Below are 27027 nucleotides of genomic sequence, written 5' to 3'. Positions count from 1 at the left end.
GAGCAAATGATTAATCTCCCTCCTTTGCCAACAGACGCCAGGCCACTGCAAAGAGGGTTTAATGCCGCCAGGTTGTGTGTAAGGGTGTGTACGTTCAGAGTGGAGGGCTGTCGACATATCGGCGGCCTATATCGGCGTCTTGTTTGCACAATGACAACTTACAGTAGAATGCACAGGGAGTGGTGCTTTGTCTGTGTAAATGTAGTTGTAAGGTTTTGATGATGTAGCGCTCGCCTAATATTAGAATAATTTATGTAATAATTTATGCTTTTATCACCTGTTGAGAAATTTGATTGTGATATGATTTGTTGACTGTCTCCTGTCAGGGACACCATGTCACAGAGGCCTTTCCATGTGTATCTAAACTGTCTGTTGTTAGTTTGTTGACTGACTTGTCATTCTCCCATCAGGGACACCATGTGGCGCGTGTTCACGGGGGCCCTGCTGGTTGAGGAGAAGGGCAGCCAGCTGCTGGCTGACCTGCGGGAGATCGAGTCCTGGGTCTACCGCCTCCTGCGCTCTCCGGTGCCCGTGGCGGGCCAGCGGCGCGTAGATGTGGAGGTGCTGCCCCACGAGATGCAGCCGGCACTCACCTTTGCCCTGCCCGACAACTCTCGCTTCTCCATGGTGGACTTTCCCCTGCACCTGCCCCTGGAGTTGCTGGGTGTGGACGCCTGCCTCATGGTGCTCAGCTGCATCCTACTGGAGCACAAGGTTAGGGGAAAGGGCTGACGTTTTAAATGGAGTTTACCCGGAGAACTACTTTATAGCCGTGTTTGAGAGCTTCAAATCTGCAACTGAGAAGACTGATCTACAAATCATAATAAGTAGGTATTTAGGATACAAAGTGATTTGTCGATCAGTCAGTTGGTGCAGTCGGTGATCAGCGACTCAGAAAAATGTATTTTCTCAAACAGCTCTGGGCGCGTTCCACATTGCAGCCGACTTTTAAAGGCAAGTCAAGACTGACTGATCTACAAATCACCTTACATCATAAATAACTACTCAATATTATTTGTAGATCAGTCAGTCACAATTAACCCATGATATATCAAGGTTTTGATACTCTCGAACACGGCCTCTGCCTTTTAAATATGGCTATTGCCCAGTCACAAATCAATCCATTGCCTTCTAGGTTTGACAGTGGAATGAGTACTGTTGTGTTTTCCTGCCCTCAACAGCTATATGTTAGGGATGTGAACGATGGACAATTTTGCTTAATGTTTAAACTGCCATTTTTTCCCGTTAACTATCTTTTTTAAATCATAAAATTCCATGTCAATTCACAATGCAGAATAATATTCCCATTACATATGTAGTAGTAGACAAATATGGGAAGAAAGTTGGCGCGGCCAAATGCAAGCTACTGTGCTACTCTATTCAGGTAGGATGCAATTTTGTAACTTAAAAAAAAGAAAGTATTTATAATACTTTTGTAGCATTATCATTACTGTATCTCATTGTTATTGTAATGCATATTTATCTAAACTAGTTCTTTAAATATGTAAAACGTGTTTAAAAAAAAAATTCTGTTGAGACATTTTCGTTGGCTAAATTAAGTTCGATCTGTCTTTTTAATTGTGTGCTCTGTATTTCGTTTAAGATTCGTTCAAAGTAGGCCTATTGTAAAATACATTTAATTAGACTTGCTGTTATTTGTTGGGTACGGTAGGCACTAGCCTTTTTGGTAATTGCAGCAATACAGGCTGTTCAAAACTTATGAGATTTGTTTCATTCTGAGTAATTTTTTTGGCCAAATTAAATTCCAACTGTAATGTTTGCTCCAATATACTATCCTGCTTGTATTTTCCATATAAAAGTTAAAAGTGACTTACTTTTGATACTGTATTGCATTAATGAAGTTTAGAAACTTTTGAAGGTTTGGTGTGGGTATTAGCCTGTTATACTGCAGGCCGATGCTCTTACTGACTCCAACAGTTGAACTTGATGTGAGGAAGAATGTTTTAGGCCTACCAGAGTTACTCCTATAATCTTAAAATACAATGCTTATCTTTATAAAAAATATTGTAATAGAAAATTAACGAATTAGCCACATACCTTTTGAATCACATTTTTGGTAGGGGATAGGCCTGCGGTTTGAAGTGTTCTGGTCTGGATAGTTTTAGGATAGTTTTAGCAACGTTGTGATTTTACTCAACTGAATATCTTAGGCAAATGCAGCTACAAGCAAGGAATAAGAGCGGAACATTTAGAATGAGTGACTGGGTCGCGTCCATAGATATAGAGCAAAAAGACTTAGCGACTGGGTCGCGTCTCTGGTAACCTAACCGATAGATTGAACGGACAGCTGGCTGGTCTAGCAACCATAGATGTCGATACTAGGCCTATATTTTAGCTGAGGGATTAAATAGTAGCCTATGAAAACATTTATCAAAAATAACGTTTTTTATTTAATCAGTAACCCGTTGTAGAGAAGCAATTGTGCACTCGAGGTTGTGCAAAACGACTCTTTTAGCACGGTGTAAAAAATGTAGCCATGTAAAAAAAAAAAAAGGCTGTTTAGCACGCCCTCTTGTGTACAATTTCTTTCATCTCGATCTCTCGCTGGGGATAGACCTAAGCTTCTCTTACTTTGTTACTGTATATATAAAATCCAAAGTTTGGACACCTACTCAGTCAAGAGTTTTTATTTTTACTATTTTCTACATTGTAGAATAATAGTGTACATAAACTATGAAATAACACATGGAATCACATTTTACAATAATAGTGAAGACAGCACAACTATGAAATAATTTTCTATTTGAGATTCTTCAAATAACCACCCTTTGCCTTGATGACAGCTTTGCACACGCTTGGCGTTCTCTTAACCAGCTTCACTTGGAATGCTTTTCCAAATGTCTTGAAGGAGTTCCCACAAATACTGAGCACTTGTTCACTGCTTTTCCTTCACTCTGCGATCCAACTCATCCCAAACCATCTCAATTGGGTTGAGGTCAGATGATTGTGGAGGCCAGGTCATCTGATGCAGCACTCATCACTCTCCTTGGTTAAATAGCCCTTACACAGCCTGGAGGTGTGTTGGGTCGTTGTCCTCTTGAAAAACAAATGATAGTCCCACTAAGCGCAAACCAGATGGGATGGCGTATTGCTGCAGAATGCTGCGGTAGCCATGCTGGTTAAGAGTGCCTTGATTTCGAAATAAATCACTGACAGTGTCACCAACAAAGCACCCTCACACCATCACATGCTTCACGGTGGGAACTACACATGCGGAGATCACCCGTTCACGTACTCTGCATCTCTTCTTATTGGTGACCTTTTAGTTGTGGTTTCTTTGCAGCAATTCGACCATGAAGGCCTGATTTCAGTCTCCCCTGAACAGTTGATGTGTCTGTTACTTGAACTCTGTGAAGCATTTATTTGGGTCAATTTCCGCAACGTCTAGGAGCGTTGAAGCGTGACACTAATGTCTCTGCTGTCTTGCATCGTGCTCATCTCATCTGCGTTGCTGCTCGTTGTAAGGTCATCTTGCTAAGTCTGCCTTAAAGTGAATCCTTCCAAAAGTTTGGACACCTCATTCCAGGGTTTTTCTTTATTTGGACTATTTTCTACTTTGTATAGTGAAGACATCAAAACTATGAAATAACACATGGAATCATGTAGGAGCCAAAAAAATTGTTAAACAAATCAAAAAACTCTTGGCATTCTCAACCAGCTTCATGAGGTAGTCACATGGAATGCATTTCAATTAACAGGTGTGTCTTGTTAAAAGTTACATATATTTTGATTTAACACTTCTGTTTTTTGGTTACTACGTGATTCCATATGTACAGTTGAAGTTGAGTTTACATATAGTTTACATACACCTTAGCCAAATACATTTAAACTCAGTTTTTCACAATTCCTGACATTTGATTCTAGTAAAAATTCCCTGTCTTAGGTCAGTTAGGATCACCACTTTATTTTAAGAATGTGAAATGTCAGAATAATAGTAGAGAGAATTATTTATTTCAGCTTTTATTTCTTTCATCACATTCCCAGTGGGTCAGAAGTTTACATACACTCAATTAGTATTTGGTAGCATTGCCTTTAAAATGTTTAACTTGGGTCAAACGTTTCGGGTAGCCTTCCACAAGCTTCCCACAATAAGTTGGGTGAATTTTGGCCCATTGCTCCTGACAGAGCTGGTGTAACTAAGTCAGGTTTGTAGGCTTCCTTGCTCGCACACACTTTTTCAGTTCTGGCCACAAATTTTCTATGGGATTTAGGTCAGGGCTTTGTGATGCCACTCCAATACCTTGACTTTGTTGTCCTTAAGCCATTTTGCCACAACTTTGGAATTATGCTTGGGGTCATTGTCCATTTGGAAGATCTTTTTGCGACCAAGATTTAACTTCTTGACTGACGTCTTGAGATGTTGCTTCGAAATATCCACATTTCTCTACCTCATGATGCCATCTATTATGTGAAGTGCACCAGTCCCTCCTGCAGCAAAACACCCCCACAACATGATGCTGCCACCCCCGTTCTTCACGGCTTACAAACCTCCCCCTTTTTCCTCCAAACATAACGATGGTCATTATTGCCAAACAGTTCTATTTTTGTTTCATCAGACCAGAGGACATTTCTCCAAAAAGTATGATCTTTGTCCCCGTATGCAGTTCCAAACCGTAGTCTGGCTTTTTTATGGCGGTTTTGGAGCAGTGGCTTCTTCCTTGCTGAGTGGCCTTTCAGGTAATGTCGATATAGGTCTCGTTTTTTATGCTGATCATACACATCGCGTGCCCGAGCATTACATGCTGACCAGACCGGACACGTCGCGTGTGCGAGCGTAGTAAAATAAATGTAGAAATCCATGTTATTCAATTATTGCACCCACACTGCTCACGCGCGCCAACGAGCGTCTGCGATGACAAGGGCTAAAACAGAATTCATTCCTATTTCTGACGCAGATCGCGCTGAAAGTCCTGCATCTCCCATCTCCTCATTGGTTTATAGAAGCAGGTACCCTCATTGGTTATACCCACGTGGGTGATTGAAAGATGAACTTTGTTGCTGGTTGTCGTGGTAATACAATGAAAGTTTAGATGCGATCACCATATAAGTTCAAAGATGAAAAAGCCTTGAAGGAGGAGAGATGACTAGAAACTATTCGGTTGGCCGTTTTATGTGTGGATTAATTGTCAGAGTAGAGGTCCTTGTGCATTTCAGGTAAAATAACAACTGAATGTTTATATCCCAGGACAAATTAGCTAGCAACAGCAAGCTAGCTAAATAGGACAAATTACCAATAGCGCACGATGGCGCACGCGCGCAGCCGGTTTGGGTTCCGTTAACCTACAAGGTGCGGAGCCTGCTGTTTTTTCTGTTCTACCTGATAATTAATTGCTCACACCTGGTGTCCCAGGTCTAAATCAGTGTCTGATTAGAGGGGAACAATGGGGAAAAAAGCAGTGGAACTGGCTTCGAGGTCCAGGATATATTGTATACTACTCTATTCTCTAAACTCTGTCAGGTTACCCTTGAAGGACCTCCTTTCGCTGTTCAAGCTTTAACATGTCACTGTTGTATAGTGAAAACAGCATATTTTGGTCTGTATGTGGGTGTTGAAACAACCACTCAACTAGTCAATGCTACATCTCTTATTGTGAAGTAATAAAACTAGGTTGGTCATTGAATGTAATTGAGTATCTTGTATGGAACAAACAGCATGTGATCACCTATGGCCAACAGGCTTCTGAAGTATTTATTGTCCATTTACAATTGAGATGTTTAAATGCACTTCAAATAGTTTGTTTTGATTTGTGTCTTCCAGGTGGTCCTCCAGTCGCGGGACTACAATGCCCTGACCATGAGTGTCATGGCGTTTGTGGCCATGATCTACCCCCTGGAGTACATGTTCCCTGTCATTCCCCTACTGCCCACCTGCATGGCATCCGCTGAACAGGTACGTCAATCAAACCAATGACTGCAGTACTGGTAGTTGTAGTACTATTAGGAGAACAACTAGAGGGCTTTTTAATAGCTGGAACCAGAGGTTGTGGAATTTTTTTTTTTTAAGGGATACACTTCTGCACACAATGTTGTATTTTGGGGGGGATTCCTGCACCCTAATTGATTGCCTTTGAACGTTTCACAATTTTTTATTTGATTCGTTTTGCCAATTTTATCATCCATTGCTTTTTTGGTGATTTGTGATTGTAGTTGTTGAAGAAGAGATTAGTCCCTGTATTATGTTGAGAGTTTTACCTGGGATTTGAACGCATACCTAGTGGAGTTCTAGCCCACTAGCTTTAGTCTATGGTGTGAGGCTCCTCCTATTGGAGCTAGTCTTCCTTGTGTGCTGATTTGTTTTTGTCTGATCGTGACGTCATACAATGTTCTTTCTCTCTCCTTTGTAGCTTCTCCTTGCCCCCACCCCTTACATCATAGGTGTGCCTGCCAGCTTCTTCCTCTACAAATCTGATTTCAAAATGCCCGATGACATTTGGCTCGTGGACCTGGACTGTAACAAGGTAAGTGCCCCAAAATGGACGTGCGCTTCAGCGTCCCTGCCACGGTCTCTGCAGATCTATGTTCTTATTTTGCAGATCTATGCTATTCTTTTGCAGATCTATGCTATTCTTTTCATCTACTATTTGTTCGCAGGTCTGTGCTATTCGTTCGCAGGTCTGTGCTATTCGTTCGCAGGTCCGTGCTATTCGTTTGCAGATCTATTTGAGTTCCATACGGCATTCTCTCTGATTGGGAGACGAGTCTAGACACTTTATTTTCACTTCCAAATCCCGTTTGGGGTTCAGTTCTCTCATTGTGACCGGCTAGATATGGACTTTATGCAGGAGGAAGAAACCTAGCTCTTGTTATCCTCATTTCAAACCTGTGCAGAAACTGACTTCAACATAAAAGTCCTCCCACTCTGTGAGACCGAGAGCATCCAGTGCTAGAACACACACCCACATCCCAGTCTGTCTTTCTAGGGACAAACTCCTTCCCTTTCATCTACTATTTAGTAGGTAATGGTGACTGATGTATGTTTTCAACATTTTGAAGCGGTATTTGTGTCCACTTGTGAGTGTGTAGTGTACATGGTTGTTTTGCAAAAAATCTTACAATTGAAGCATGCTTTGTTGCTCCACAGGTCAAAGCACCCACCAATGCAGAGCACCTACCCCCTCTTCCCGAGCCAGAATCCACAGAACTCAAGAAACACCTGAAACAGGTAAATATAGCCTGTCACAACAAAACCCGATAGCACTATTTTCAGTGGTCGTTCACTAAGCATGTATGTTAGCACTACCAACAGTTAACTCTGTTTATTTCAACCTCTTGTATTGCTTAATTACATAAGAAAACCTGCAATATTACCATATGTGTAAACTATTTGTTTTCAAGTGATCAACTTCTCTTCTTTCAGTTTTAGATATGTTTCAAAAGAGGTTTGATGAGTTGCGCCAGGCACGTCGGTGTCCCTGTTCTCTCACCGTGTTGTATGTACTAACTATGCATATAGCGTGGGAGCATTGTTGAGTTAAGCGTTGTAATGTCCTAACGAAAACAAGTGTTTCTGTTTTTCTCTCTTTTCTGTGCATGCGCTAGCTCTTGGAGGTAAAAGCAGATACTAGGTCTCACTCCCTGAGACCTCAGTAACAGCTGTAGCAGTAGAACTAACCAAATCCTCTAAGCCCAAATAACAATATGTATATTAGAAGCTGGTTCTGATTCATAAACCTCTCTTTCGCATGTTGTGAAATGCCAATCAAACATTCCACTGTAGTACCACATAAGTTTGGCATTGTAACTAAAAGCACCTTGAATTATCAGTGGACATCTAGTAACCCCCACCTACCATCTTGACATCAAGTTATCACTAGCACATTTTGCCAGTAACTATTCCTACCCAACATTGTCATCATCTGTTTTTTGAGTTTATTAGATTTTTAAAGAGCATATTAAGCACAAGATGGTTTATGAAGAAAAGTTAAATGAAAAGTACAACAAAATTTATAAAATCCGCCATATGAACAAATGTCACATTTGAACATTCTAGGTACAATTCATCATCACCATTAAAATGCATCACAACTCGTCACCAAATGTCATTCAGTGGTTGTTTTTTAACATCCAAACACAGTAACCCCAATTTGAATCCCCAGTCATACCTCATCATGTTGAAAATCCCTGCATATCATAGTTTGTTGGTATGCTTTGAATCAGAATCAGTGCAGTATTTGTGTGTGATACACTTGGCCCTATCCCAGAGTGCGATTGATTAAGATAGACCCGTGGGTTGGCAGTGCCAAAAATCTGATGTGGTAACATGCCATTTGAGTGAAAAGACATGGGTAAAGGTGAGTTTTCATAGGTTCTATTGTTTTAAGGATTAAAGCAGTCCTCAGCCCTACAAAACAGTAACAAACAAGTGGTAGCTGGTAGGTCCTTGCAGTCCCGCACAGAGAATGGGTTAGTATGCACTGAGTGTATAGAACATTTGGTACACCTTCCTAATATTGAGTTGCACCCCCTTTTGCCCTCAGAACAGCTTTGATTCATTGGGGCATGGACTCTACAAGGTGTCGAAAGCATTCTACAGGGATGCTGGGCCATTTTGACTCCAATGCATCCCACAGTTGTGTCAAGTTGGCTGGATGTCGTTTGGGTGGTGGATCATTTGTGGAAAAACACAGTAGCTTTACAGCTCTTGACACACAAACCTGTGCGCCTGGCATCTACTACCATACCCCGTTCAAAGACTCTTAAATCTTTTATCTTGCCCATTAACCCTCTGAATGGCATACATACATACACAATCCATATCTCAAAATCCTTCTTTAACCTGTCTCCTCCCCTTCATCTACACTTCATCTACATTCAAGTGGATTTAACAAGTGACATCAATAAGAGATCATACCTTTCACCTGGATTCACGTGGTCAGTCTACAGTTGAAGTCGGAAGTTTACATTAAAACTCGTTTTTCAACCACTCCACAAATTTCTTGTTAACAAACTATAGTTTTGGCAAGTCGGTTAGGACATCTACTTTGTGCATGGCACAAGTCATTTGTCCAACAATTATTTACAGACAGATTAATTCACTGTATCACAATTCCAGTGGGTCACAAGTTTACATACAAGTTGATACCCACAAGTTGACTATGCCTTTAAACAGATTGGAAAATTGTCATGGCTTTAGAAGCTTCTGATAGGCTAATTGACATAATTTGAGTCAATTGGAGGTGTACCTGTTGATGTATTTCAAGGCCTACCTTCAAACTCAGTGCCTCTTCGCTTGACATCACGGGGAAATTAAAAGAAATCAGCCAAGACCTCAGAAAAATAATTGTAGACCTCCACAAGTCTGGTTCATCCTTGGGAGCAATTTCCAAATGCCTGAGGGTACCACGTTCATCTGTACAAACAATAGTACGCGAGTATAAACACCATGGGATCACGCAGCCATCATACCGCTCAGGAAGGAGATGCGTTCTGTCTCCTAGAGAGGAACGTACTTTGGTGCGATAAGTACAAATCAATCCCAGAGCAACAGCAAAGGACACTGTGAAGATGCTGGAGGAAACTGGTACAATAGTATCTATATTTACAGTAAAACAAGTCCTATATCGCCATTACCTGAAAGGCCGCTCAGCAAGGAAGAAGCCACTGCTCCAAAACTGCCATTGTCCCCATGTGCAAAATGTCCTCTGGTCTGATGAAACAAAAATAGAACTCTTTGGCCATAATGACCATCGTTATGTTTGGAGGAAAAAGGGGAGGCTTGCAAGCCGAAGAAAACCATCCCAAACGTGAAGCACGGGGGGTGGCAGCATCATGTTGTGGGGATGCTTTTCTGCAGGAGGGACTGGTGCACTTCACAAAATAGATGGCATCATGAGTTAGGGAAATGATGTGGATATATTGAAGCAACATCTCAAGACATCAGTCAGGAAGTTAAAGCTTGGTTGCAAATGGGTCTTCCAAATGGACAATGACCCCAAGTAAGCATTCTTTCAAAGTTGTGGCAAAATGGCTTAAGGACAACAAAGTCAAGGTATTGGAGTGGCCCTGACCTCAATCCTATCGAAAATTTGTGGGCAGAACTGAAAAAGCGTATGCTAGCAAGGAGGCCTACAAACCTGACTCAGTTACACCAGCTCTGTCAGGAGGAATGTGCCAAAATTCACCCAACTTATTGTGGGAAGCTTGTGGAAGGCTACCCGCAACGTTTGACCCAAGTTAAACAATTTAAAGGCAATGCTACCAAATACTAATTGAATGTATAAACTTCTTACCCACTGGGAATGTGATGAAATAAATAAAAGCTGAAATAAATCATTCTCTCTACTATTATTCTGACATTTCACATTCTTAAAATAAAGTGGTGATCCTAACTGACCTAAGACAGGGAATTTTTACTAGAATTAAATGTCAGGAATTGTGAAAAGCGGGGTTTAAATGTATTTGGTTAAGGTGTATGTAAACTTCCGACTTCAACTGTGTCATGGAAAGAGCAGGTGTTTGTAATATTTTTTACACTCAGTGTATGTCAGCATCTCACAGGTTAAGAGAGGGGAGAATTTGAGTTGGGGGTGTATGGACAGTAAACAAAGAGCCAAAAGGTTTTTAATTATTTTTCGTTATTGTCAAGAGATCTGCTCCCTTCTGTGTCTAAGTATCACCTCTCCATTGTAGCCACCGGTTATCCTCTCAGTTGGTAACCATTGCTAGCCTCTTTCGGCTAACAGTGGCTAACTTGTGTTGGTTGTGGTGTGGTGCATTACTGTTCCTTTTTGTGTGTTGTTTTGTCGCACTCATGTTTGTTTGTGTCTCTCGTCTCTGTCATGGTTTGATCTCTGTAAACGTGTTTGTTCTCTTTCTCTCATGCACCACCTCTTCTCTCTCTACTTTTCTACTTCATTTTCTCTCTTGTTCTCTGGCTATGTTCCAATTCTTTAAAACTGCACCTTTCCTTTTCTCCCTTCTTTGGCAACCACTTAGCTGAAAGGACTGTATGTGAAAGCAACATAGAGGCATCTCCTTCTCCCCACTAGCCCACTTATTGGCTAGTCGAGGTTTCCACGTTGCTTTCCAGCATCCCGTCCTTTCAGCAGTTTTGTAGTCAGGCTTGAGTGGAGATTAGGAAAGGAATCCATTTAAAGGGAATTGGACACACAGCCTCCAATCTTGACCCTTTTTGTCATGTGTGGTTTCAATTCTGCTCAGCAATTGGTCAGCTCAGCCTTTTCATGTGATCCTCTTCCTGGCATCTCTCTTGTCCCCCTCCTCCTATTCCCTAGTGTCTGGTTAGGTTGACCGTGATCACCCAAAAGCAGATCTTCTCCTCTGACAATAAGGTTCCTAATTTCTCCTTCTGCGGAATGTGCCATGCTCCTTGCACGGATATTCTTCCTCACCAAACTTAAATATTTTTGCTGTTGCTTGTTATTTTCTGAAATGTCATACACTATTGTTGAGATGTTGTAACAGACTGGTGGCATAGAGAGATTTCGTAATAGGTCATTTTTGAAGACCCACTATTGGCTGCTTAGTTTTGGCTTGAGCATGCCGGAATGTATGCACATCTATCTTTTCATCAGTGAGTGTTCTTGTAAGCAAACACAGTGGATATGCAGATTTTTGCTGTAACACCATAGGTTGCGTCCAGGACTGACCTAGCCATCAAACGATCCACTGTGCTAACATCGTGCAAAACCCTGAATGAGTCTGCAGCAATCCCAGAGTGCTAGTGAATTCCCTCTGCTGTTACTTCTTCCCCCGACCTCTCCCAAATGACACTCCCATTTCAGGCATCTGCAGAAACATGCACTCTTCAGATTAATTTGCTGGGTAACGGGCTTCCTCATTTTGTCCCACACTCTCACCTGTCGGCTTATAACGGTCACATTGTGAGTCCTCCTAGCTTAGTCCTTGTGTCTTATGAATGATTTATTCTCAAATGAGAACTTGCATCATACAGACACAAAATAATGAAGCAGCACTACATAAAAATTAAAAAAAATACTCAAATAAAAATTATTAACAAATAAAGGGGTAACCAAAAATAATAAATAATAATAGTTGTGATTCATTTTTATTCAATTTTGAGGTCTCCGAACCCCTGTACTACTCTCTTGCACCGTTTTGAACCCCAAACAGACAGTTCCACACTGGTCCTAGTGAGACCATTCTGTTGCACTACCCTTCAGCTGATGCCTGAGGTGAGAGTGCCCCCTAGTGGGGCCGAGTGACCCCCGTCATCTCATCTCCACGACAGTGTGTTGATTAAAACCTACCTCACCTCTACCTGCTCCAGGCCCTGGCCAGCATGAGTCTCAACACCCAGCCCATTCTGAACCTGGAGAAGTTTCAGGAAGGTCAGGAGTTACCCCTGCTCCCTCCCGGCCAGAACAAGGCGTCGCCCTCCTCCACCGAGTTCAACCCCCTCATCTACGGCAACGACGTGGACTCTGTGGATGTGGCTACCAGGCAAGGCTGAACAAAGTTTCTCTATCCCTTTTTAAGTAGATCTCATATTATCCATGCAAGGCAATGTGTGGGGTTGGATGAATTTCAACTCTTACACTCCATTTGATTTAGTCCCTGAATATTGTAGATATTTTATAGATATGAAGGGCTATTTGCATATGCACAATTTATGGATTGACCCCTGTTCCCACTTGAATTCTTAAAATCTGAAGTGCGTGCGAGGTCCAGCAAAATTAAGGCAGTTACACATTTGAAAAACGTTACAATATATTCATAACCGATTTCACAACATTGTGTGCCATCAGGCCTCTACTCTACTACCACATATCTATTACACAAAATCCATGTGTACATGTGTGTATAGTGCATATGCGTGTGTCTATGTTTGTGTTGCTTCACAGTCCCTGCTGTTCCTTAAGGTGTATTTTATCTGTTTTTAAATCAAATTTTACTCCTTCCATGAGTTACTTGAAGTGTATTAGAGTTCCATGTAGTCCTGGTTGCCTCCCATAGTCTGTTCTGGACTTGGGACCTGTGAAGAGACCTCCGGTTGCATGTCTTGTGGGGTATGTATGGATGTCTGAGCTGTGTGCCAGTAGTTCAAACAGACAGTTCGGTGCATTCAACATGTCAGTACCTCTCACAAATACAAGTGGTGATGAAGTTAATCTCTCCTTCACTTTGACCCAGGAGAGATTGACATGCATATTATTGTTAGCTCTCTGTGTACATCCAAGGGCCAGCCGTGCTGCCCTGTTCTGAGCCAAATGCAATTTTCCTAAGTACCTCTTTGTGGCACCTGACCACATGACTGAACAGTAGTCCAGGTGCCTTGTTGATAGTGCTGTTAAGAATGCAAAGCAGCGCTTTATTCTCCCGATCCTAGCGACTGTTGTATCAATGTTGTGTGTATGACTCAACCGTCATAATGTCATGTGAAACAATGTGTTTCATTTGAGCCTCATACCAAAGACAAATGTCTCTTGTACATAAATTTGATAAACAAGAAGGCTTTTTGAATTGAAACATGACTAATTGAAGCGTTAACACACAACGTTCCTTCTTTCTCCAACAGGGTTGCCATGGTGCGGTTCTTCAACTCCCCCAACGTGCTCCAGGGTTTCCAGATGCACACGCGCACGCTGCGCCTGTTCCCCCGGCCTGTGGTGGCATTCCAGGCCACGTCCTTCCTGGCCTCGCGGCCCCGCCGCTCAGGCTTCGCTGAGAAGCTGTCGCACACCCAGGCGGTGGAGTACTACGGCGAGTGGGCTCTCAACCCCACCAACCTGGCCTTTCAGAGGATCCACAACAGTAAGTCCCTTACCCTAGCCTACACACCTGCTGTACTGCATATACCACGCACTGACTGACAATTGGTGTATTTGTGTTTAGAGCTGACACGAACCATACTCCTGCTAGCTTGGGATATTTATAATGTGAAGTAAAGTGTAGCCCTTTACACTCGTACCAATATATGAGTTGAAAATGGCAGATTTGTGCGCTAATTGTCTAAATTGGAACATAGTGGCTGTACAGTAACATGCTATACATGAAGTTAGAGCTCTGGCTCTGCACTTCACAGCATTGTATGGGTTTTGTCTGACAGACGTTCTGAACTTGAGCACCAAGCGACTAGAAGTTGCCCCCATCCCTCCTGGTAATTGGGCAACTTTAGCACATTTTTGGTTGTCTGAGTGAGGGAGATGGTGTAAATTAAGATGACTCGATGTATTTTGAAAGATGAGACATTGAGGATTATAATAAATACCGCTTTGATGTCATTCAAGTAAGCCAAGCAGTCCAAATGTGCACTTAACATTTCCAAATTCTAAAACGTATCATATACAGTGTCAATGTTTATGGTCACTATGTTTGACGTACACTTACAGTATTACATGGCGTCATACCCTGGGTTGTTCTGAACAGAATGAGCCTATGTTTGTTTATTGTGACACAAATTTGCCGCAGGACACGCACGTTAATGTACTAATGATTCCTTTCTATGCGCACCAAAAATTATAATCTGTTTCTTGTGAAAGCCTAACACGGTAAGATCATATTTTATAACTTAACCGCAGCCCGTCTGGTGTTCAACTTTCCCAAGTTCTCTCACGTCACCCCGCTCCTCCGCTCTCTCCACTGGCTTCCAGTTGAAGCTCGCATCCGCTACAAGACCATGGTGCTTGCCTACGGAGCTGTGAGGGGAACGGCACCTCCGTACCTTCAGGCTCTGATCAGGCCCTACACCCAAACAAGGGCACTGCGTTCATCCACCTCTGGCCTGCTCGCCTCCCTACCTCTGAGGAAGTACAGTTCCCGCTCAGCCCAGTCAAAACTGTACGCTGCTCTGGCACCCCAATGGTGGAACAAACTCCCTCACGACGCCAGGTCAGCGGAGTCAATCACCACCTTCCGGAGACACCTGAAACCCCACCTCTTTAAGGAATACCTAGGATAGGATAAAGTAATCCTTCTAACCCCCCCCCCCTTAAAAGAGTTAGATGCACTATTGTAAAGTGGTTGTTCCACTGGATATCATAAGGTGAATGCACCAATTTGTAAGTCGCTCTGGATAAGAGCGTCTGCTAAATGACTTAAATGTAAATAACTTAGCTAGTCATATTGGCAATAGAACAAGCTTTCAAATAATGCACATCTGACCCAGATTGCGATTTTACAATGAACCATTTTGGACTGCGTAAACAAGAACAGTAATTGTGTGACTGCACGGTTGTGTTCCATGCGATACGACTACAAGTATTCTTGCTACAGTTCCCCGACGGCACAGCAGAAGAGCTCAGAAAAGTACCTTTATAGTTGAAGACTCTTCTTTGAGTCATTAAAGGGCTTTGAAATTGCTTAGGAACTGTGCAAACTTTAGAAAGGTGTGTGGCCACTTAGTTCTCTCACTCAAACCCTTCTAAATGTTTGTCTTTTGTTGTACCTACCCCACATTTTCCAGGAACAGTTTTATCATGTTACTGGATGTATCCAGAGTTTTTACAAATGCGGCAAAAGTACAGTAAATGTAAAATGCACATGAAATCAACAGTGTAATGTTTGGATTCAGTCTTGTCAGGTGAACTGTTGTGCGCTCACCTTTGGTCTAATACTTTTCCAATTATCTCCAAACTGTTCAATTGTTATGTATATGTGTTTCATATTTCTTCCGTAAGAAACATTTCAATTTAGCCCTATCTATATAGGCCAATTTCCACGTGTGTAAAGGGTTAAGTAAAAAGTAAATTATGCTATCAATTATTGCACTTTCTTTAGGTCAAATGGGAACAACCTCAATTTGTCGGGGCATGGACTCTACAAGGTGTTCAAGCGTTCCACAGGGATGCTGGCCCATGTTGACTCGAATTCTTCCCACAGTTGTTGGGTGGTGGACCATTCTTGGTACACACAGGAAACTATTGAGCATCAAAAACCCAGCAGCTTTGCAGTTGTTGACACAAACCGGTGTGCGTGCCACCTACTATCATGCCCCGTTCAAAGGAACTTCAATATTTTGTCTTGTCGATTCACTTTCTGAATGTCACACAAACAAAATCCATGTCTCAAGGCTTAAAAATCCTTTGTTTAACCTATCTCCTCCACTTCATCTACTCTGATTTGAAGTGGATTTAACAAGTGACATCTATAAGGGATCATAGCTTTCACCTGGATTCAACTGGTCAGGCTGTCATGGAAAGAGCAGGTGTTCCTAATGTTTTGTGCACTCAGTGTATATTTCTCTGAGCAATACAGGCAGTTTGAAGGTTTCGTAAGGTTTCTGAGCGGTACCTCTGTGTTCTGCAGACGTGTATGACCCATCTTTGATCGGAGACAAGGGCAAGTGGTACGCCCACCAGCTGCAGCCAGTGTTCTACCGCGTGTACGACGGCAGCTCCCAGCTGGCCGAGGCCATGAGCGGACCCCTAGAGGATGAGGCTAACGACTCGGACCCCACAGACGACAGGTAAAAAAAACACTGACGCCTCCACGGTTGGAAGGCATAACGATTCTTTGATACTACTGTGATAACATAATTGACAAAATGTTAAATGAAAGATTTTTTTCAGTGCCAGGTACTGCCAAAGGTCTAAAAGCAATTTTGCTATGTGGAAAACCTGTTAGTGAGCCATTTAGCATATAAAAACTAGATCTGAAGGGAGGTCCTTTCCAGTGTCTGATCTGTGAGTTCTCTGTGTGTGTGTGCAAGTGTGGCCGGCGGAGACATTGCAGAAGCAGCAGCATGGTAGGCTATAGAATGTTGAACACATTTGCCACTAGATGGCGAACTCTAAACATTAACTAGTAGATTTTCTAGTTAGCTCAATAGTTAGCTTGCTAGTCTTGCTAGAAATGATGTATCATATCAATTGAGGTTCATTTGAGTCTGAGATAAAGGTTTAGTTAGCGTTTTCTGGTTAGCCTTCTGTAGACGTGTACGGTGTCACCAAGATGGCGTCCAGGGTAATGCCACTCTGTTTTGTCTCTGTGGCAGCGACAGCGAGGCTGGCTACGATGACTCCAGCTCTTCCTACTCGTCACTTGGAGACTTGGTGAACGAAATGATCAAATGTGACATCCAAGGGGACATGCCAAGTAAGTATCTGTGCTATTTCACCAAGGCTGCATTTACACAGGAAACCAAATTCTAATCTTTTGCCTAATTATTGGCAGAAGAGCTGATCTGAATCAGTGAAATTCATGAACAATAGCTCAGAATTGAGTTGCCTGTGTAATTGCAGCCCAAGAACCACCCAGCTTACACATACTTACTGTTATGACAAAAAAAAAACTCTCAATTCCCCCTTATTATAATAACTGAGTTGTTTTCATCTTGAAAAATGGCAACCTAAAATAACCAATTCCTTTCAGATAGCCACTAGCTAAACATTTTGTTTTGTGACCCTTTGGCCATCAATAGCAACTAATATCTGTCTTCTGGTGTCGTAGACCTGGATCCCCCTACCCACGCTGCACTGGGAGATGCCAGCGAAGTGGAGTTCCAGGACTTCCAGGAGTTCAAGGGAGGAGAGGGTCCCCTCCCTCAAGAGAAGGCACTGCCCGAGGGGGGCGATGGAGCTCCTGACCCTCCTGATGGACAAGCACTCCGCTCGAGCTCCAGCACAACCGCCAGCTCCAGCCCCAGCACAATCATTCAGGGAGTCAACAATGTCAGTGAACCGCTCAATTTACACCAGTATAAAATGATGCAGTTAACACTGTTTTTAGCAACTGACGTTTGAATTTGTTCATAACGGTTAACTGTGAGAACACAATGGCAATACTTATATCTTTGCTTGAGTTTTTTTCCTTCCTTATAAAGTGGCAATCTAAAGTGTATTTAGTATCAACCATTAGTAACCATTTGATGTTCATTGTGTCCAGGAGCAGGCAGAACCAGTGGAAATGGAGGCGTTGGCCAGTGTAGCTCTACAGAACCCTGTCCCGGGATTGGGCGCTCCGCCCTTCTCCAGACCTCCTCCAGACGCCGCCCCGGTGGGACCAGCCAATAAGAAGGGAGAGTACGACAACCCCTACTTTGAGCCTCAGTATGGCTTCCCTGCTGAGGAGGACCCTGAGGCAGAAGACCAAGAGGAGACGTACACGCCGCGGTTCAACCAGAACCTCAACGGCAACAAGTATGTTACAACACACCTACGCCATAACACTGTACACACAAACAAGCATCATAAGCCACACATTCTGAAAACCATAGTTTAAAAAAAAAACAGGGATGTATACATCTCTTAAACATACACACCTAATTAAGTCTCTCAGCTTCTGATTTCTGAATCTATGATATGCCTCTGGTGTAGCAGTCGAAAAAACTACGCTAACAAAACGTGACACTCCCTCCGGACCTCTAACACATGTTCTGCTCCACAGAGCCCAACGCCCCCTGAGGCCCAGCAGTCTAAAGCTGCCCGGCGAGTCGGACGGAGAGGGCGACTCCCGCAACAGTTCTCCAAATTCCACCATCTCCAACAACAGCAGCGATGGCTTTGGGGGCCTCATGTCCTTTGCTAGTGAGTTTCCTCAACCAGGGCCTATTTCAGTTGTATGATAATCACAGACCTGAAAAGGCTGGATCGGTGACAGATACACTTTGTCCTCCAAAACACTGAAGGGGGAATGTGTACGGGTTACTCGGCGGGTAATACTGGTTGCTGGGCTTCTCAACCAGGAAGACAACCAGAAATGTACAGTTTACAACCAGAAATTGACAATATTTGCTAGGTAGGGATTGAAATGGAACTTGATGTTAGGCTGCAAATCATCATGGGTATACTATAGGATGGTGAGACATGTTCAAATGTTGGTTTCTTTGCGAGACTTCATCGGTCATCGGCGACTCTCTCTCCATCACTGCAGGTAATCTGTACAAGAACCACGGCACCAGCTTCAGCCTCTCCAACCTGTCTGTACCCAATAAGGGGGGGCTGAGGGAGAAGGCCGCTGGGGCTGGGCCCTTTCCCAATCTCAAAGGTACGGTACTAAATGGAGCCCTTTTCCCTGTTTTGTCCACCTTTCATGTTCACTCATCCTTCATTTTTTATTTCTTTTTTATTTCTTTGACCTTTTATCCATCTCATCTCCTTCTCAATTTCACTCTCTGTGGCTGTATTCCCCTCCTATCTGTTTTCTGTACAATTTTTGTGCCCTACAGCAGATTGCGGTCAGGTTTGTCAGTTGAAGGCAGTAGAGGCAGGCTGTCTATTAAAACAATGCCCTTTCAAAGTTCAAAGGATTGTCATACAGCTCTTGCAGTGGTTACAAAGTATAAATGTTTTCGTTTTGTCATGGGCATTAAAAAGGATAATATTTGGAGTGCAAATATCACCAGAGTGCACATTTCTACAATACTGTATACACCGTATCATGACAAGACACATTGAGCATAAGCTATTCCCATTTGAAGTCATCTTAATCATTTAAAGTAACTGTCCAGTGTTTCCAGAATTCTTTGAAATATGACCTATAATTAATGAGGAAATAGTTTTAATTCCAATTTTGTATTTAAGTATGTTCAAAAGTAGCTTTTCTGTGTTTGAATTATGTGGGCATACCCCAACAACAGAGTGGTGTTAGCGTATACCAGTCATTTAAAACTGCTGATTGGCCAGCTCAGCCAATGAGCCAACATGAGGTCATATTCTATGAGGAAATGGCAAGCAATTTTGAAAAACGAAGTTTTATGCTTTTGTCACAAATACAAGTATGGGAGGAGTTAACAACATTATTTGGGTATGAGTTAACAGAATATTTTATTTTAAAAGTAAGATTTTCTCTTGACGTTTTGTCCTACTTTCAATGGTGTGGAGAAGGAAGGAGATTAGATGACCATAATGTGTAACTGACTGACATGTTGAACTTCTTTCATTTCTTCTTCAGAAGCTGCTGCTTTGTTTGCACTAAGTAGAGTAGCCAGGAGTAGTATTGACAGTATGTCAAGTAAGCATTCAGTGCTCATGCTGAAATGTCTGGCAAGCCAGTTTAAGCTACACAGTATAGCATTTATGCAACTTTATATTGTAGATTTTTACCTTCTTTCCTTTTGCCTTTTCCCCTCTAATTGTTTAATTTTTATTTTACAAAAATATAGAATATTTTAATTTTGACGTAGAGGACGAAATTGAGGAAGGTTTGTAGAAATCTTTATTTTTATTATATATTTGTATTTTTAGAATGAATAGACTTTCATTCTAAATTTGTAGTTGTCCCCCTCTGGACTGCCATGTTGATGAATGGCATTAGGTGGATATTGAGGACCTGACAAAAGTTAGAATTTTCTCTCAAGTACCCCGTTTTCTATGTTCCCAATCCCACATGGTTGCCTGATTTTTGTTATGAGAACATTTGTGAGAGAAAATAAGAAATGCATGTGTTAAACTCAATACCCCCACACTGTGTGTGACAGCTGCCATAGCAAACCAACCTTTGTTTCTTTTTTCCTTTGATGGTGATTTTGTTTTGAATTGACTGTTCAGATGACAGCCCGACTAGTAGCCCGGGCCCAGCCAGTCCGGGTATGTTATTGTCTGGTGTGGTAGTTCGTTTTGCCCTATAACTAGCTCCGTCTTTGACCCTTATTCGATCCTACCTAGCTGAGTCCATATTACTCAGGTTGCATACTAGGAGATATACCTGTATTTCCATTCATGTATATCCATATCCTTCCCTCTGTTTCCTTGTTATTCCTCTCTGTTTGGTGGGAGTCTGATGCGCGACGATGCACACATTTATAGACGACAGATCTCTTAATTTGCATACATATTATCCCCTTTATGTGTCATTTTCACTGGAATTTGGTGTTTTTCCTCTTGGTTTCCCAGCAGGGTTGGGGTCAAGTCTGATTTCAAGTCCACTCAATATTTGAAGATGAATTCAGTTCCTGAATGGCAAATTACCCATCGCTTTCGATGAGGAATTTTCATTTCATTGATTTGAAGTACAATTGATTACCCAAGTGGACTGGAATTTAAATTAAACTGACATGATCTCTTTGCAGTCTGTTGCCTTTCTTGCTCGCCTGTTCAGTGGCTCTCCATCATTCTTGTGTGTTCTCCGTCTGAGTTCTCTATGGTCAGAGGGCCCATAAACTCGTGCTCTTCTGGACATAGACACTTAAAATTGGCAAATGCTTTCTCCCAACCCTAAATATGTCGGGATCCTAACAAAAGTAACCTAAATCTGATTGGTCATGACATTTAATGGCTATAACCTTTTTAGGTTAAGTCACACTTTTTTTTTGTTGTTAAAAATGTGCTGCCCCCTTCCTTGATCTGTCTCCCTCGCACTTTCTTTTTCTCCCTCGGTCTTTTCTGCTTTCTTTGTGCACTCTGTCAGTGTGTTGCGGTGCATGTGTGTTGTGGGTTGATGTTCAGACTGGTTCGGTCTGGTCCGGTGTCCCTCTCTGTCCCTCTTTCCACTTCTCTGCACTAATTCTGGGTTTTGTGTCCAGTATTTGGACTAAATTCTCTAATGGAGATAATTACAGAGGCCGGCCCGGCGAGCGGAGAAGGTGGGTTCCGCCCTTTAAAAACTGTGTGGGCTGCATGCTTCTCCTAGTCGGTCAACTACGTCTCCCAGCATCCTCCTCGCTCACCCCCTCAATCCTCTGTCACCTGACATGCACCATCGAGACATCATTCATCGCCATACATCGAGTCTGTTCTGTTGTCTTTCACCATCCACAGTGACTGTTGCCCCAATCACTAAAGTTTGCAGAGTCACTCCACCCATCTACACGTCTTTGTAAGGGCCAAACCCAAACTAATACAATCTTAGCTTGTTAGAAGCTGTGCATCCTATATTAACAATTGCGAAGATGATGCCATTCTTTTTTTTTTGTGCCATTCTAAGTCTGCATTCCACAGTATTGTATGGGACCTGACAAGATGTTGATTCGAGTTGGTTAACATCAGCTTTCCCATTATTCTCCAAGCCAAGCAAGAAGCTATATTTGCATGTTTGGCCACCTCTTTGGTCTCACACATACACACCTAGACCTCCCATCACCTTGCCAGTGGAGGCAGGCCATAGCCAATCAAAACTGCCACCCTGTAGGTAAGGCATGACATCATTCTTCCAATGCTGTGAGTTAGTTTTAATCACTGTTTAATTTATAATTGAATTAAGCAGTGCAATTTCGCAGCACCAAGAGTGCTGTTCTGTCTTACTTCCTAAACTCATAGTCACCGGTTTTGATTGGAGTTGTCATTGGACACTTAGTTGGCTTTGTGGTTAATGAGCATCTGTACCAGTACCACAATGATCAAATGGAATGGAATTATTTGAAGTGCTGTGATGCATGTTGTACAACTTATGGACGATACTTCGGAAAATGTGGGGCAAAATGGCATCATTGTCAGGTGAGGTCTTTGGTAACATGCGGTCATAGAGCCTACAATAATGCATACGTAATGCCATGACAAAATCGGGTATACCGGTAACAGATGATGTCTGTTTATGACAAGGAACCAATACATTTTTGGTGGGTGTTTTTTTATTTGTATCCTCACTTTCAAGGCATTACCTTTAGCCTAAATGTTCAGTGTGGTGGTTGACTCGACATTGTTTCCAAGTTCCAACGTGGAAAACTGATTGGATTTGCAAAAAGTCATCAACGTAAGGGAATCAAAATGTGACAACTCAACCAAATGTAAACCAAAAAAGACGTTGAACTGAGGTCTGCCCAGTGGGTAAGCTATGTAGGCGCAACAATATTATAATCAGTTTGATAATGATATTGTTCACAGGCCCAGTCTCTGCAAGTGATCCACCATACTTTTGTATAACATGGCACTCTGCGTTCATGTGAGTGTGTGTCTAACTGTACAAGGTGACTAACAGTATGAACACTACCATATGTATCTTCCCGTTAGCCGTGTGTGTGATTGTTGACCCATCTTTATTTTTCGTTCTTTTTCTGCATGACACAACTTGTCTGTCTTGTTGCCATGCAGATTCCGCTCCAATCTGACATCTGCTAATGTGTGATGCCCAAACACAGTGCCATTTTGACTCCTTCTGACTGATCTCCCTTTTGATCTGTCCCTCATCTTTTAGTGTCTGAATATGAAACCTGTAGCTCAGCTAGTCATTAGCTAGTGTCCCTGCCCCTGAAAATGTGTGTGTGTCCTTTCATATATGCAGGATGGGTCCCATCTTCTTTGTCTATTAGTCTTTGATGTGGTTATCTAATTAGTACATCGTAGTGTGATTTGGGGGCTTTGCAGTGAAGTGTATAAGCTCATCCTGTATCAATTCAGCTAGTATTTCTGTTTGTATGTCTCTGACTTGTCGTTTGTTATGGTTTTGTGCTTTCCATGGTATTTATGACAGACCTCACTGTTCTATATGGCTCCTGCAGGAGGCGCCCGCGGTCCCCCCAGGGCCCTCGTTGACCAGAAGTCGTCGGTCATTAAGCACAGTCCCACGGTCAAGAGAGAGTCCCCCTCTCCCCAGGGTCGTGCCAACAACACCAGGTAACAGACCCCTATGAGACTGTATTATCAGGACATTGCTGACTGACTAACGCTGACTGACATTTATTTAAGATAGTTTACCACCTTCATGGCATAATGTCTTCATGGTATAATGTTGGCCATCAAAAACAAAAGCTGGTTGTCATAAACTTTCAATATAATGTCAAATTACAGACCTGGATAGGTAATATATCAATCCCCTTTAGGAGAAGGGTTGTCTAACTTAAGAGCCAAAGGTGACATACAAAAAAGGGGAGTGTGATCGGAGTGACTGAACCAGAGCTGTGTCCGTCCCAGTGAGAACCAGCAGTTCCTGAAGGAGGTGGTGCAGAGCGTGTTGGAGGGCCAAGGCGTGGGCTGGCTCAACATGAAGAAGGTGCGCCGCCTGCTGGAGAACGAGCAGCTACGTGTCTTCGTGCTGAGCAAGCTGAACCGGGCCGTCCAGTCAGAGGAGGATGTCAGGCAGGAGGTTATCCGTGATGTGGTGAGTGGCTCCACCCACCCAGGTGCGGAGAAAGGAATGGGGCAAGAGAGGGGGAGAAAGAACATTTTAATGAAATAACACCTTACAATTAAACTCTGTGTGTGTTCTACTCTTCAGGAGATTAGCAGGAAGGTGTACAAGGGCATGTTAGACATACTGAAGTGCACCGTTTCTAGTCTGGAACACTCGTACACCAATGCCGGGCTTGGAGGCATGGCCAGCGTCTTCGTTTTGCTGGAAATAGCACGCACCCACTACCAAACCAAAGGTAACGTTCAGAAACCTATACGCGAATGAAAGTGTCAACATTTTCTCTCAACGGACACATTCAATCAGCATGTCATTCCCCCTCCCAAAACTATGACTTAACTATTTCCTCTGAAAAAATGAAAGGTACTGATGCTTGATTCTTGTTTGAAAGTGCTTATCAGCGTTTCATATACTCCACTTATTTAAAGGCAACGTAAGTATTGGATAGGAAATGGAGTGCAATCTGGAGAATTTCTTCTAGCAACTCATTTGAAAAGTAAGCAATATGTTTTTACAGCAGTGAGTTCTGGTTTAATCTCTCTGAGTCAGTACCGCCAACGCATGCTTCATTTTTAGGTGACTTTTGCAGTTTGTTTAAGCATTCACCGAGCAAATTTGGGTCATAAGAGCAGAAGACAAAACAACTAGGGATATGACAAACGATAACGTTGAATAAAATTCCACTCAAATTCACAGTGCAGCTTCGCTGCTGCCAGCAATGGGTTGGGTCTCAGTGCGTCCCTTTCAGATGGTTAAGCATTGCACCTCTTCTATCATTACTGTACCTCAATTCCACTTTGCAAAGTTTACATTTCCTTCCTCATCTAACTTCTTAAAGTATTGCAATACAGGACTTCGCTGCTGTTACTTGCCTTTCTCTGCTTTTTTCCCAACTGTTAACGACGATGACGTAGTGGTGGAGAGTCGACTCCAAAATAATTGATTCCTCGACTCCTTGCGTGTCGACTCACATTTCTTAGTGTTAAGATTCGATTCCTAAGATTCAGTATTTTTGGAACGGAAGAAACTGATTAGTTGCCGTACTTCAAAGAATACAAACACTCGCATCTTTCATAGATAGCTAGCAAGGGATGGAGAGAGAGGGCAGGGGCACAGTATAGGCAGGTCGGTCACCAGGCAGATAGGTCTAGTGCACGGTTCTGACTATGTATCGGCAATCAAAAGCTGTATTTCTTGGCTTACAATGTCTCGCAACTTCAGTAAAGCGGGGCCTATCATCAATTAATAAGCTAGGATATTCTACACGCAACAGACCGAAGACTGAACACACTCGTATCACTAACGAAGAGAAAGAGCAAGGGTGTGTGTAATCATTAGTCCAAATAGTTACAGGCGAGCCAGCGTGAGGAAGAGCGAGGGGGCCGGCAGCAAAAATTGTGTGCATAGACGGGTTGGTTGTTTAGCAACTATGGGCAAAACAGACTGAGTTGGCTTAGATTGTTGACATGTAAACTATATTTAGTCTCCAATGTTTATTGAAAACATAAATACATTTGCATAATGAGCACTTGTTGTCTCTCAAATACATCTTTACAGTTGACGATTAGCTAAGCTAGTGAATTTTTGCCATATTTGCATTGACATGAAATATGTCAAAATACCTCAAAACAAGAACAAGATGAAACTAGCTGAAGTTAGTTACTTACAATGAGTTACTTACAATGGCAGTTTCTTGTCAGTGCTGGTAGCTATCTGGCCAACCTCAATCACAACTCACGGACGTATGCGCATCGTTTCCGTGTCAGCTAACCCATCTATATGTCTTGGTAGTCTGTCTTGCATGCCTCGCAAATTCACCAAAGTAGGCTAAAGTTATATTTAAATTAAATTACACAACTTTTCTAGTTAGGCTATAACATATTAATAATATATAAATATGTTTTGTGATCACTGCACTGCTATTTTAATTATGTGGGGGGGGGGGACAACAAAACATGTTTTTTCGGTTTGGGATTATTCTAAATGTTAAGGAGCCCAATTTCATTTTAGCGTTTAAATGTTCACACCCCTACAAACAACTGTCTATTCTAACCTTCAAACCTCCCACTGCAACTCTACACTGTTTCTTCTCTCGTTACTATCTCTTCCCTTTCTTCCCTATTCTTCTCCCTTTTTCCTTCTTGGTGGCCCCAGTAGACCCAGAGAAGCGCAAGCGGAGCCCCAGTGACGCTGCAAGCAGCCCGGGCAGCAAAGGGAGCCCATCTCCCCGCATGGAGGGCACCAAGCCCCCGGGGCTCCTCCTGGTTCCCCGTCTCCAACTGCCGCACCCCACCTCGGGGGGCAAAGGCACCCGCCACTTTGACACCCGGAGTCTGAACGAGGAGAATTTTATTGCCTCCATTGGTGTGTACCCCACCCCATCCCCCCTTGCATGCACTCTGAGAGCACCCCTTGCCCCCCCCTGCTCACCAGTCTAAACCCTGCCCTACCCCTTGACCCACCTCTCTCCAACCAGGCAACAAGGGGCGTGCTTTCCCTTCCATAAAAAAGAGCCCCTTATGATATTCCATTCACTTTGACCCACACCAGTGATGTGCGCCCAATGGTCAGCATTTAAAGCTGTAAAACTCTGAAATATATTTAGAACGTAAATACAATATGCTGGTTTGCCATAATATTTGGACACAGGTTGCATATTTGCACATCATGCAACTTTAATTAAATTTGACAAATAACCACATTTGAATTCCAGATCTGGCCTTGGATAATATGTTGCTATGTGTGCGAGATTGGAACAGCCTTGAGCGGTGTAGGCGTGTGTGAAATATTTGCATTGAGCCCACCACCCACGGCCTGGATGTGTTGTGTCCCTCCCCACCCACCCTTCTCTGAATGTTGAGTGCCCCAGTTTGCCGCCTCCTCTCGCGGAGCCCTCCTTTGTTTGCCTTCTAGCACCTTGACTGCATGTCTTCGTTTTCCGTTGTCTTCTCGAAACTCCAAATCTGCAGTACCGTGCTAAGGAGTCTGAAGACCTGTCTCTGCCTTTACTGCAGGTTTCCTTTAAAGCGCGCTGTACAAGTAGCTGCTCTCTCAGCTCTAGCATGGAGGGTGGAGCGTCACTCC

At 42.8% G+C, this 27027-nt stretch overlaps 1 protein-coding gene across 24 annotated transcripts in view; it reads left to right on the top strand.

The window, feature by feature from the left end:
- The window catches only part of LOC129854113 (MAP kinase-activating death domain protein-like), a 76221-nt gene that overhangs the window by 22796 nt on the left and 26398 nt on the right, over positions 1–27027 (top strand). For 5 of the 24 annotated variants that reach the window (XM_055920823.1, XM_055920817.1, XM_055920827.1 and 2 more), the window contains exons 4-22: positions 411–714; positions 5780–5911; positions 6366–6479; positions 7103–7183; positions 11256–11312; positions 12272–12444; positions 13520–13755; positions 16249–16408; positions 16934–17037; positions 17392–17612; positions 17827–18080; positions 18328–18467; positions 18814–18927; positions 20045–20083; positions 21404–21463; positions 23315–23429; positions 23727–23913; positions 24031–24181; positions 26098–26307. In XM_055920823.1, the coding sequence (XP_055776798.1) occupies positions 411–714; positions 5780–5911; positions 6366–6479; positions 7103–7183; positions 11256–11312; positions 12272–12444; positions 13520–13755; positions 16249–16408; positions 16934–17037; positions 17392–17612; positions 17827–18080; positions 18328–18467; positions 18814–18927; positions 20045–20083; positions 21404–21463; positions 23315–23429; positions 23727–23913; positions 24031–24181; positions 26098–26307 (2852 nt within the window). The remainder of the gene's footprint in view (positions 1–410; positions 715–5779; positions 5912–6365; positions 6480–7102; positions 7184–11255; positions 11313–12271; positions 12445–13519; positions 13756–16248; positions 16409–16933; positions 17038–17391; positions 17613–17826; positions 18081–18327; positions 18468–18813; positions 18928–20044; positions 20084–21403; positions 21464–23314; positions 23430–23726; positions 23914–24030; positions 24182–26097; positions 26308–27027) is intronic. The other 19 variants (XM_055920839.1, XM_055920838.1, XM_055920835.1 and 16 more) reach the window with 14 other exon arrangements.

Source organism: Salvelinus fontinalis, chromosome 4 (genome assembly GCF_029448725.1).
Source record: "Salvelinus fontinalis isolate EN_2023a chromosome 4, ASM2944872v1, whole genome shotgun sequence".
Taxonomy (NCBI): Eukaryota; Metazoa; Chordata; class Actinopteri; order Salmoniformes; family Salmonidae; genus Salvelinus; species Salvelinus fontinalis.
This window is presented reverse-complemented; position numbering and strand designations above follow the sequence as displayed.